Source organism: Plecotus auritus, assembly GCF_963455305.1.
Source record: "Plecotus auritus genome assembly, chromosome: 10".
Lineage (NCBI taxonomy): Eukaryota > Metazoa > Chordata > Mammalia > Chiroptera > Vespertilionidae > Plecotus > Plecotus auritus.
This window is the reverse complement of record NC_137785.1, coordinates 46,916,899-46,930,585: the sequence shown is the minus strand read 5'-3', so window position 1 is coordinate 46,930,585 and position 13,687 is coordinate 46,916,899. Positions and strand designations below refer to the sequence as shown.

Below are 13,687 nucleotides of genomic sequence, written 5' to 3'. Positions count from 1 at the left end.
AAACATTTGTACAAAGACCAGGAAGCAGGAAAGAGCTTGGTATACTTGAGACACTGATAGAAGGCCAGTATAGCTGAAAGGTAGAGGCTGAGGGTCAAAGTAATGCTAGACAAGGTGGAAAGGTATGCTCTGGCTAATTATTTCCATACTAGAGGCCTGGTGCATGAAATTTGTGCACAGGTAGGGTCCCTAGGCCTGGCTGGCAATCAGGGCCGATTGGGGCCTTCAGGCTGCCGGCCGGGGCCTTATTTCGTTCCGCGTTGCCCCCTGGTGGTCAGCACACGTCATAGCGAGTGATCGAACTCCCGGTCTCTCAGTCGAACTCCTGAGGGGACAATTTGCATATTAGGCTTTTATATATATAGACTAGAGGCCCGGTGCACAAAATTCGTGCATGGTGGGGGGCAGGTCCCTCAGCCCAGCCTGCATCCTCTCGCAATCCGGGACCGCTGGCTCCTAACCACTTGCCTGCCTGCCTACCTGATCACCCCTAACCACTCTGCCTGCCTGCCTCATTGCCCCTAACCACTCGCCTGCCTGCCTGATCACCCCTACTCACTCTGCCTGCCTACCTGATCGCCCCTAACCATTCTGCCTGCCTGACTGATCACCCCTAACTGCTCACCTGCCTGCCTGATCGCCCCTAACCATTCTGCCTGCCTGCCTGATCACCCCTAACTGCTCACCTGCCTGCCTGATCACCCCTAACCACCTCTGCCTTGGCCCTGCTGCTGCCGTTTCATCCAGAAGGACGTCTGGAAGGTCTTTTGGCTGTCCGGTCTAATTAGCATATTATGCTTTTATTATTATAGATTAGGTTAGGAGACTACAAGAAGGCAGAATGGGCTTAGTGCAAGTATTATGAAACCTAACCTGAAATCAGACTAGCTATAGCTCTTAGCAATGAGTAGGGAACCCTTTGGGAATGGAATTTTGAGTTTGAGGATTCAAATTTGATACCGATTTTTTTTATACCGATTCTAGATATGTTAGTATTTCCCATCTCTAACCTGTCCCTAATGGAAAAATAGAACATAGAAATCTCTATTTCCCTTTCTAAAAGCCTATTGTTGGGACTGGCTGTGTAAGTCAGTAATGTTTTAAGAGAGTCTCATGATTTATGCAAATGTACATCCCTCACCTGTCCCTGCCCTTTCATGAGCTATCGTGACTCACTGATTACATCCTGGCTTTCTCTGACTTTGCAGTTACTTAAATTAACATAAACACATCACCCTTATACTTTTGCTCTAAATCTAGTCTTTTTTTCCCCCCTGCTTGGTTTGTGGATTTACTAGTATAAGTGGCTTCTAGAATAACGCTGGGTTTTCTGTCTTTGTGTTGGGAAAAAAAATGTCACAGCCCTAATCGGTTTGGCTCAGTGGATAGAGCACCGGCCTGCGGACTGAGGGGTCCCAGGTTCGGTTCTGGTCAGGGGTATGTACCTTGGTTGCGGACACATCCCCAGTGGGGGGCGTGCAGGAGGCAGCTGATGGGTGTTCCTGTCATTGATGTTTCTAATCTCTATCTCTCTCCCTTCCTCTCTGTGGAAAATCAATAAAATATATTTTTAAAGAAATGTCACGATTCTGAATTATGTTTTCAGATAACCATTGTCAGGTTTAGGATTTTTTGCTTCAGAGTCTAGAAGATTATACTGTACCTATTCTCAATTAGGATTAATTATTTTAACTAATGAAACAGTATCTAGTAGCATTTGAACCTTCCTTTTTTTTCCATTCTAGTTTATGTAATTAAGGTAATCATTAGAACATAGTGACTGGGAAGAGGAGTTAATTAGGAGAAAGTGTAGGTTTAAGACTTCTAATAAGACAACTGTAACTCCAAACTCACTTTCTGAATTTCAGGATTGGTCATCAGTACAAGTAGTATGATGCTGAGAACTTCTCTGTCCCCTCAGGAAGCAATTTTTGCCTGATGCTTTCTGGCCTGTCGGGTCCTCTGAGCTTTGAGGCTCAGGTGGTGGGGCTGGACTTGAACCCAGATCTTGAAATCTCATACCACATTTTCTGAGAGTATCTTGGAATGAACTTATTCAAGAAATATTTATCAAGTGCCTCTTTGCCCTCATGGAGCTTACCTTTTAGTATCTATGACTAATATGATGAATTCTTAATTATTTTTTAAAAAAGATTCTTATTTTTATATTTTATATTTTAAGTATAGCTCACCATAAAACAGGGCATACTGCATGCTGACTTAGAACAAAAGTAAAAATACTACTGGTAAATAAATTCAGTGCCATTATATAAATAAGAATCCAGGTATGTAAACTAAAGGATCCAGGTCAGCTAAAGATCTGAAGAAATAATAGGTGATATATGGAAATGAGAACATAAAAATAAATATAAATATTTTTCAAAATTGGGAATTTTTAGGTCAGGATTTTATTGTTGGAAGAGACCCTGCGATTCTTCCAAAACAGTGATTGTCACTGGAGCAGGATGAGGCAGGATGAGGGTATGCCTGCCCCCGAGGGGAGCTGTGCAAAGTCTCAGGTCGGGCTTTTTCAGTGTGCACTTCCCTCCTCTGGATGTCATGCCCATTCTCAGATGCTTCCCTTAGAAGCACCTTCCTATCACCCTCAATCCTGGCCCTGACCCCAGTTCTCAAATTGAAAATTTACAGAAGTTTAGAACAACTCACCATCTAACTGGGTCACTCCTGACACCCTGAGGAAACTCATAGTTGTGGGCTGACATAGCTCTGCTTATTCCATTCCTGAAGCATCCCAGAAACTCTGGAAGCCAGATAAAGGACTCTCAGTTGTGGGCTGTTCCTCCAGGCCTCAGGGCTTTTACACAGAACTCTGTGCTGAGGAGCAGTGACAGTAGAACCGGAGGCTTCATGTCAGGTCTCAATCTTGATGGTAGACCTAGATGACGCTTGAAAAGTAATTAACTATGTAGTGCCTCAGTTTTCTCATCTAATTAAGTGAATATTGCTTTATATCTCAAAATAGTTTTTTAATATTTATCAACAAATAGTTGATACCTGTAGTCTTAGGTTTCCCTCATTTTTCTAATAGTGGGGAATCCGTAGGCTTATGAAGCTGAGGGTGTGCATTGCTTTGATTGCCTTATTAACTATTTGATTCAGAAAACACCTACTTGCCCAGGTGATTAAAGAGGTTTCCCAGTTTAATAGGAGGAATCCCCCAATGACTAAGAAATTTGAAAACAGGGAGAACAAATGCTTTTTTTTTTTTTTAGACAATTTTTTTAGAGCAGTTTTAGGTGCGCAAAAAAATTGAACAGGGGGTATAGAGGTTTCTCATGTACCTGCCTCCTCCACTATCAACATCATGCAATTGAGAGGTACATTTATTACAGTCGATGGACCTACACTGATACATCATTATCACCCGAAATCTATAGTTTACATTAAAGTTCACTCCTGGTGTTGTACACTCTATGGGTTTTGACAAATGTACAATGACATGTATCTACCACATGTAATAGTTTCACTGTCCTAAAAACCCTCAGTGCTCTGTCCATTCATTTTCTTCCCCCTCCCCCGCAACCCCTGACAACCACTGAACAATCACTGATCTTTCTACTGTCCCTACAGTTTTGCCTTTCCCAGAATGTTACATGGGTGAAAGCATACACTGTGTAGCCTTTCCAGACTGGTTTCTTTTACTTAGTAATATGTATTTAAGGTTCCTCCACGTCTTTTGTGGTTTGATAACCCATTTCTTTTAGTGTTGAATAATTTCATTTCTAGTAGGTGTATAGTGGAACTTGTTGTTGTTTTAATTTGAAATTCCTTGATATAGGATATTGAGCATCTCTTCATATGCTATATATCTGTGCATCTTCTTTGGTGAAGTGCCTGTTGAGATCTTTTGCCCATTTTTAATTGGGTTGTTTGTTTCCTTATTGTTGAGTTTTCAGAGTTCTTTGTATATTTTGGATAAGTGTCCTTTATCAGATATGCCTTTTGCAAATATTTCTTCATGGTCTGTGGCTTGTCTTCTCTTTTTCTTGACATTGTCTTCTGCAATGTCAAGAACAGAAGTTTTTAATTTTAATGAAGTCCAGCTGATTAATTATTTCTTTCTTGGGTTCCTTTTCTTTGGTATTTAATAGAAAAAAGTCATCTCCATACCCAAGATCATAAAGATTTTTCTCCTATATTATCTTGTAGGAACTTAATAGTTTTGCATTTTACAGTCTGTGATCCATTTTGAGTTAATTTTTGTGAAGGTGTAAGGTCTGTGTCTAAATTCTTTATTTTCTTTTCCGCACATGAATGTCCAATTATCCCATCACCATTTGTTGAAAAGCCTGTCTTTCCTTCATTGTATTGCCTTTGCTTCTTTGTCAAAGATCAGTTCACTATATTTATGTAGGTCTGTTTCTGGGTTCTCTCTCTTTTCCGTAGGTCTATTTGTTTTGTATTGTATAAATTTTTTTTAAGAAATTGTATATAATGGAAATGAAAAAGAGTCCATGTACTGTAGATATTCCCATTTCAGATGCATAAAGAAAACACACACACACAAAGATCCATGATACTACAGAGGTACTGAATGATGTTTAGCATAATGATAACACTAGCAAAATTATTCTAAAATGTCGTTCAGGTCCACATAGATTCCTGATAAAATTGACCCTTTTTTTAGGTAACATTTACCTTTACTAGACACACATATTCTCTTTCTTAAGATACAGTAACACAAAAATGGTCAGTTGTTTTACACGTGAAGACATATGTTGCAGAACTAGAAATTCTACTTTATGCCAAATTTGCATTAGTTAGTAATTGTTTAAACAAAGAATTCTGAGGGGAGTGTATGGTGAAATTCTACAGGTACAAACCTGTCATGTGCCTCAAGTTTTCACTTAATTTGGAGGAAAGTGGTGGGGAAAGTGAGCAGTAACAATTTGTGGACTTATAGCATAAAATGAGAACATTATATAGGTCTTGCAAAAACAGTTAATTGGTTAATTGGTTGTTTGCTGGATAATGAAACAAATGAATGAATAAGTAATAAATATCCTGCCTTGTTCTAAAAAGGATTTAAGAATTGCAATATTTTGCCCAGCCAGTTTGGCTCAGTGGGTAGAGCATCATCCCACGTTCTGAAGGGTCCTGGGTTTGATTCCAGGCAAGAGCACATAGCTTGGTTGCAGGCTTGATTCCCAGCCCGGGTCGTGCGCATGTGGGAGGCAATCGATCGATGTGTCTCTCACATCGATGTTTCTCTCTCTGTGTCTCTCCCATCTCTTCCACTGTCTCTAAAAAAAAAAAAAAAAAAAAAATCAATGGATAAAATATCCTTCATGAGGATTAACAGAAAAAACAAAAAACTGCAAGGTTTTCAAATTATCAGGGCCTCATGAAGCTTCATATGATAATTTCCCCAGTATTTTCAAACAGAAAAAGATTACAACTGATTCTTGTTTTCTACACTGACTGCACATGTACCTTCCCTAGTGAGGACTATTAAATTATTAGAATAAAGCTTCTGGAAAAAATAAAATCTTATGTAATTTTTACTCCTAATTTCTAGCAGAAATTCCCTTTAGCCAATTATTGTCCCATTGCTTTCCAGACCTGTGGTGCCACTGTATGCTACCTAGCTTCTTTAGATCATTTAGTTAAGAACATTTGTCCAAGTGAGACCATGTAGGACATTAGCCAGACTTGTTGAGTTCACATCTTACCATGTGGCCTTAGACATGGTACTTAACTGTTCAGTGCTTCAGTTTCCTCCTGTTTAAAATATAGATAAAACACCACACCTGAAACCTATATGATCATGTTGACCAATGTCACCGCAATAAATTTACTAAAAAAATAAAATGTAGATAATCATTGTAATTAAATCATAGGGATATGAATGTGTGTTTTGTTTATCGTCTTTATTTTAAAACATTTACATAGTGCTTACTATATGTCAGGCACTAAGTACTTTGCCGATAGGAACTCATCTTTTTATGGCCGAAGGTACATTAAAAATACAATAAAAGTAAAAAATACATTAATCTGGAAAATAATTTTATCATATGATTGGGTATTAAAATCTGACTTGGGCTCTAGCTTGTTTGGCTTAATGGATAGAGGGTCCTAGATTCGATTCCGGTCAAGGACACGCACCACGGTTGCAGGCTCCTCCCTGGCCCAGGCCCTGGTTGGGGCGCGTGCAGGAGGCATTCAGTCAATGTATTTCTCTCACATTGTTATTTCTCTCTGACGTTCCCTCTTTCTTTCACTCTTTCTAAAAATCAATGGAAAAATATCCTTGGGTGAGGTTTAAAAAATCTGATTTGGTAAGAATAGCTGTAGAGATAAACAGTTTAAGGGATAAGTGGGTACAAGGGATGTAAACAGGCTGTTAACAGAAAAAGAAATGCGGATAGCCAATAAACATGGAAGGATGTCTAGCAACACTATTAGTTTGGCTAATGCAAATTAAAACCATGAGATGCCATGTTATACTCATCAGGTTGTAAACCTTAAGAGCAGTAATCTACATTACTGATGTATTTGTTAATTTAGAAAAGGACCTATAAAAATGGTAAGTAGTCAATAAATGTTTTTTGTTGTAATTGCTCAACAGTAGCTATTAGTGCTAGACTCAGGCTATCTGCTGATTACACCAACAACAAGATTTTCTCACCGCCCCTTTTACTCAGGATGTGTTGCCTTATGTTCAAGTCATGTTAACATTTGCCGTTTTTCATTTCATTTTGTAGTTGAAGTCAAGTGATTTTGCTGCCCTGAAGCAATTGCTGCCTCTATTGGAGAAGGTCTCCAACACATACCCGGACCCTGTCATCCAAGAACTCGCTGCTGACCTCCGCATCACCATCTCTACCCATGGAGCCTTTTCTACCGAGGCTGTCAGTGTGGCTGCCCAGAGTACCCTGAACAAAAAGGATCCAGAAAGGAAAACAGAAGAGCAGCAACAAACCAGTCATGAAAGATACACTGATGTGTCGCATAGCCACCTCAAACAACAGCAAAGCCACGGGAAATCCAATCAAACTGGCCTGAAGTCTAGTGCTCCCCTCATTCCTCAGGAGGTCAGTGAGCCCAGCACTGCTGCAAACCAGAAATCTGGAAGCATAACCACAGAACAGCTCCAGGAAGTTCTTTTATCTGCTTATGACCCTCAAATTCCAACACGGGCTGCTGCCCTGCGGACTCTTTCTCGCTGGGTAGAACAGAGGGAAGCAAGAGTCCTGGAGGTGCAAGAGAAGCTTCTCAAGGTGAGGAGAGCACCCTACAGAAACATACATATGGGTGGGGCAGCTTCCCAGTGTCGTACTGTGAATCAAGCCCTGTCCTGGATTACTTGCAGGGAACTTGTAATTGTCTGAGGAGGCAAGACTTAGACACGGGAGAGACCCAGATAATCACACAAGGCTAAACTGAACATGAACAGAGTACCAGAATTTTTACAGGCAAGAAATGCTGTGGACAGTCGGGGAAAGGAGAGAGTTGAAATCTGGAGGAAGTATCTTTTGATATGGCCTTAACAAACTAGTAAAGTCTGAGCAGATGAAAGAAGAGGAGCTGGAACAGCATGAGCAAATTCCCAGAGAAGGGGAAGTACCTTTCTGGTAAATAGACACTGTGACCAGCCAGATGAGCCACCTGTTTGCTCTGGGCCCCTTTTAGAGGGGCTAGAACTGGGTCTCCTGCCCTCTACTCCCTCCATCACAGTGAAAAAACACACACATCGTTCTTTACATCATAGATTTATGTGGGAGAACATAAATGCTTAGCTGGGGATCTTTTCTCTTTGTGGAAATTATTCTGACCTCAGTATGGGTTAAGAGCAAATGATCTAGAGCAGTGGTCGCCAACTTTTTGGACCTGTGGTCCGCAGATCACCAGTTGATGACCGCTGATCTAGAGACTACTGACCAAATTCTAGATCAGTTGCTTGGAAAGGCCACTTAAACTTTCTGAGTCTCAGTTTCTAAATTTTTAAAATGAGGGTCCATTTTATGTTATAAGATTTAAAATAAAATTGTCCATGTAAAGCACCAATTATAGTGACAGGCACATAATGAGTATCAAATAAAGGTTAGCTGTTGTTATTATCTCTTCCATATGGTTAAGCCATTAGAGTAAGAATTGTAATTCTCATTGAAACCATTTATTTTTAGTCACTGAAGTATTAGAATCAACAGTATAATAATAATTGCTATTTATTGAGACAGACCCTATACCTTTCAGACATTGTCTGTAGTCCTCACAACAACTGCAATATTGGTATTATCCCCCATTTTGTAGATGAGAAAAGCGAGGAATGGAAATGTGCCAAGGATCTGTTGTCATTAAAATATTGCTGAAAACGTTAAATTTTATATATTCTTTGAGTAATCATCAAAAAAAATCTCTTCATACCCCTATTTAGATGGTGAATTCAGTGAACATCTTTGGGATTTTTAAAAATTTATTTAATCTTCATCTGATGTACATAACAGGTCATCAAGGTCCTGTCAATTCTTTTTCCAAGAAACCTTTCAAATCAATCTCTTCCTCTTTATTCTCACAGCCACTACCTTGGATTAAGCTTCCTTTACTTCATACATGATCCCCACCCCTTCCAACCTGGCCATCTTCCCAAATGAACTAATCTTAGGCTTTCCCTAACATGCTGCACATGCGGAGACCAGCAGCATTAGTTAATATCAAGAATCGCTGTACCAGCAGAGGATGCATCACTACACATGGAACAGGCACCCCCATCTTCCCATAGACACCAAGCAGGAGACACATGGGCACATGGCCACTATCTTTCTCTCGCCCTCACGTTGGGGCCTAAACCCAGCATATCACTGTCATGTCTTCTGGATAAGCAGTACCCATAGCAGTTGACACGCCCTGATGAGTTCCTAAATTGTAAGATGTGGTGAGAGTCATTTGTTACTAATGTCAATTGAAGTGCTGAAATTTGGAAAAGATTTTAAAACATAAATTAGAACACATTTAAAGTTATCCCAATAATAATGTTTCTGTCTTTCACATGTATTTCCATATGCTTTCTGAGTGTAAGAGAAAAGGATCAAATTACAGCAAATGTGCCATCAACTGGACATAACCCCAAACCTGGCCTTTTGTGTGTCACGGCCTGTAGTCTGTCATGTCATACTGAGAACGTTGTCCACCATGGGCTGTGAAGGGGAAAATGGTGAGGACTGCTCCTCCAGATTTTGGTTTCCAAGCCTACTCCTAGTGTATGCTTGACTACTTCTCTTAATCATTACCCTTCCTTAATTTTTATAAAAGTGGGACTTCAAACATACATAGTGTTTTCCCCATAAGACTTTAAAAGTCAGACCAGTGTCTAGCTATAAGACAAATAAGAAGCAAAGCATTTATTCTTTTGAAGCTGCTCTTTGTGAGTCATACCACTGCTGTATTTTGTGGTTCCAGATATTCTTGGAGAACTTGGAGCATGAAGATGCCTTTGTATATCTGTCTGCTATCCAGGGTAAGTTAGTCCTGATTTAAGAACTTGGAGTCTGTGGACCAAAGAGTCTTTCATGTATATTTGCACAAAATCTCTAAAGTCATGGAGCCACAAGGCTGCTGATCATTCTGTCTAGCTTCCTGTCTCCTAGCAAGGACTTGATTTACCAGGTGTACTAGTTAATAATGTGGATTTTTTTCAATAGATGGAGTTACACATATGTTGATATAGATGCGATTTGATATGTATGCTATTTTGTTGTATTGACAGCAAGCTTCAAAGCTTCATATGTCAAATTTGCTGAAGGTGTTAACATAGATATGTTTACGCTTAAAAATGTCGAATTTCGTGCCAAAAAAAGAGCATTTGCGGGAAGTTTTAATTCATTACTTTATTTTGAAGAAAAAGTTATTGTATACTTCGGGAAACTTATGATGAACATGCTCCATCTCAAGATACTTGTGAACGCTGGTTTAAACGCTTTAAAAGTGATGATTTCAATGTGAAAGACAAAGAATGTCCAAGTCAACCGAAAAAGTTTGAAGACCAACAATTACAAGCATTATTGAATGAAGATGCATGTCAAACTCAAAAACAACTTGCAGAAAGATTAAACATTGCTCAGCAAACAATTTCTGATCATTTACAAGCAATGGGAAAGATTTTAAAGGAAGGAAATGGGTGCCACATCAACTGAACGAAAGACAAATGGAAAACCAAAAAGTCATCAGTAAAATGTTGCTTCAACAGCACGAAAGAAAGTCTTTTTTGGATCGAATTGCGACTGATAATGAAAAGTGGATTTATTTTGAGAATCCCAAACGCACAAAATCATGGGTTGATCCAGGTCAACCATCAACATCGACTGCAAGGCCAAATCACTTCAGAAAGAAGACAATGCTCTGCGTTTGGTGGGATCAGGAAGGTGAGGTGTATTTTGAGCTTCTAAAACTGGGTGAAACCATTAATACTGATCGCTACCAACAACAAATAATCAATTTGAACCACACTTTGATCGTAAAATGACCAGAATGGGCCAGAAAAGACAGCAAAGTAATTTTGCTTCATGATAATGCACCATCACACACTTTGAAACCAGTTAAAGACACGTTAAAAGATCTTGCCTGGGAAGTATTAACCCACCCGCCATATTCACCAGAACTTGCTCCTTCAGATTACCACTAGTTCCAATCGATAGCACACTTTCTGAGCAGCACTTCAAAACATATGAAGAAGAAAGCAAACCAAGATGGCAGCATAGGTAAACCCCTAAACTGCTGCCTCGCACAACAATTTCAAAACTACAACTAAAAGACAAAACGTCTATCACCCAGAACCACTGGAAGGCTGGCTGAGTGGAAGTTCTACAACTAGAAGGAAAGAGAAAAGAGCATTGAGACGTGCACAAGCGCTGAAAAGCTGAGGTACAGAGGCGCGCGAATCGGGCTGGCCGCGGCTGGCGACTGGGTGCGCTGCTTTTTTCAACCCAAAGGGAGACAAGCTCCCGATTACTCTGAACTCCAGTTTCTGGGGAGACACTGGGGACCTAAACTCCTATGGGGAGAAGCTGGACTGTCTGCCATCAGGTCGGAAAGTGAGGGTGGCTTTCTTGCAGAGCTGCGCGCAGCAATCATTGTTTACTGCGCTGGGGTGCGGGGCGTGGGGACTTGGAAATGCAGAGACGCAGAGGCGGCTGACTAGCAGGCATCGCTGTTTGCCACGCCCTAGCCGAGTGACTCCCTGAGACCCCGCCCTGCACAATCTACAAACCCACCCAAGCTCCATGCAGCGGCTTTTGCAAATAAATGGTCTGCCCGATTGCAGCTTAACCTAACAAACTGCAGCTCTGGTCAGACAACTCCAAAACCTCCAAACCCCAAGCAAAGAGGAGAAAACTGTAGTTCTCGCTGTAGCTCCTACTAGGTGGCCTCAGACAGTAGCTGACCTGCACCCCATTGGAGATCCAGAAGCCAGTGTACCTAGCGGTCAGTGTGAGACACCAGATTTCAACTCCTCACATCCATAAGTGACACATTCAAGAGGCAGACTCAGTGAGTACCAAAGCCCCATAAGCGTTTTTCCAGCACAGCAGTTCTTCCATTATAGACACAGCGGGTCCTCACAGCCAATTGGCCTGGAGGTCAATTCCTCCCAGTGACACCAACAACAATCAAGACTTAACTACAACAAGACTTTGCACTCAGCCCACAAAGGGGTGTACCAAGAGCATCCACCTCAGGTGATTGGGGAGGCTGAGCTACTGGCCCCTATAGATCATCTACCACACAAAGCCACTCCATCAACACAGGGAAGCAGCCAAAATGCGGAGACAAAGAAACATGTCACAAATGAAAGAAATGGAGGAAAGCAAACTACTGGATATAGAGTTCAAAACCACATTTATAAGGTTACTCAAGAATCTTATAAAAACCTCTGAGGAACTTAGTGAGACCTTTAAGGATCTTAATGAGAATGCCAACAAAATGGAAAAGGACCAGTCAGAAATTAAGCATACACTGTCTAAAATAAAGAATATACAGAAACTCAACTGTAGATCTACGTACCCCAAGAATCAAACCAAAGATCTGAAATATGAGGAAACAAAAAACACACAACCAGAAAAACAAAAAGAAAAAAGAATCCAAAAATATGAAGATAGTGTAAGGAGCCTCTGGGACAACTTTAAGTGTACCAACATCCGAATTTTTGGGGTGCCAGAAGAAGAGAGAGAGCAAAATATTGAAAACCTATTAGAAGAAATAATGACAGAAAACTTTCCCTACCTGGTGAAAGAAATAGACTTACAAGTCCAGGAAGCGCAGAGAACCCCAAATAAGAGGAATCAAAAGAGGACCACACCAAGGCACATCATAATTAAAATGCCAAGGGCAAAAGACAAAGAGAATCTTGAAAGCAGCAAGAGAAAAACAGTTAGGTAAACAGTTACCTACCAGGGAGTACCCATACGATTGTCAGCTGATTTCTCAACAGAAACTATGCAGGCCAGAAGGGAGTGGCAAGAAACATTCAAAGTGATGAATAGCAAGAACCTACAACCAAGATTACTCTACCCAGCAAAGCTATCATTCAGAATTGAAGGTCAGATAAAGAGCTTCACAGATAAGAAAAAGCTAAAGGAGTTCATCACCACCAAACCAGGATTATATGAAATGCTGAAGGGTATTCTTTAAGAAGAGGAAGAAAAAGAAAAAGGTAAGATAAAAATTATGAACAACAAAAAGACAACAAATACATACCTACCAACAAGTGAATCTAAAAATCAAGTGAATAAAAAATCTGAAGAACAGAATGGACTGATGAATATAATAGAATCAGGGACATAGAAAGGGAGTGGACTGACAATTCTCAGGGGGAAGGGGGTGTAAGGGGTGGGGGAAGAGATTGGACAAAAATCTTACACCTATGGATGAAGACAGTGGTGGGGGGTAAGGGCATGGGGTGGGGTGGGGAATCAGGTGGAAAGGAGCTATGGGGGAAAAAAAGAGGAACATCTGTAATAATCTGAACAATAAAGATTTATTTAAAAATAAATAAATATGTAGACTATAAAAAACAAACAAACAAACAAAAAAACGTAAGAAGAAGTGGAAAATTGGGTCTCTGAATGGTTTGCCTCAAAATAAGAAAAGTTCTATTGGGACGGTATCCACAAAGTAATTGAAAGATGGGGAAAATGTGTAGCCTGCAATGGACATTACTTTGAATAAAGCACTTTTGATGTTTCTCTTGAAATTATTGTGTTTTCTTTGATTACAAAATCCGCATTATTAATCAGTACACCTGTTAAGTCATAATAATAAAACCCTGGAGGTTTCCCAAAGGGTCCTTATAGAGTCTTAATGTCTCATAATGATGCGGAGGTTTTTATGTTCTATGAATTAAATCCTACTTCCTGTAGTTCAAGGAGGTAAAGAGTGGCTCACATAGTGCTTATTACATTAACCTTTTATGTATTTGACTACTGGCAGTATGCACCTTTGCTTTCTCTTTAAACTCAAACTCAGGGTGTGTAATGTTTCTTTATCAAAACACTTTTTGCAATACTTTTATTTCTCTTTTGTGATTCTTTGTTGTTCTCCACATCTCCATTCATTTTTGGATTTCAGTTTTAGAGAGGAGCCTCCTAGAGGGGGGCAGGTCAAGAATTAGACACCCAAGAGGGCAAGAAGCAGATATGGTGAGAAGGTCAGACTTAACTCACAGTGTCTC

General features: G+C 40.2%; 1 protein-coding gene across 1 annotated transcript in view; it reads left to right on the top strand.

Moving 5' to 3' along the window:
- TANGO6 (transport and golgi organization 6 homolog) overlaps nt 1-13,687 on the top strand; it is a 151,738-nt gene that overhangs the window by 50,814 nt on the left and 87,237 nt on the right. Inside the window, exons 13-14 of the mRNA XM_080645013.1 lie at nt 6,726-7,241; nt 9,421-9,478. Coding sequence (XP_080501139.1) covers nt 6,726-7,241; nt 9,421-9,478 — 574 coding nt within the window. The remainder of the gene's footprint in view (nt 1-6,725; nt 7,242-9,420; nt 9,479-13,687) is intronic.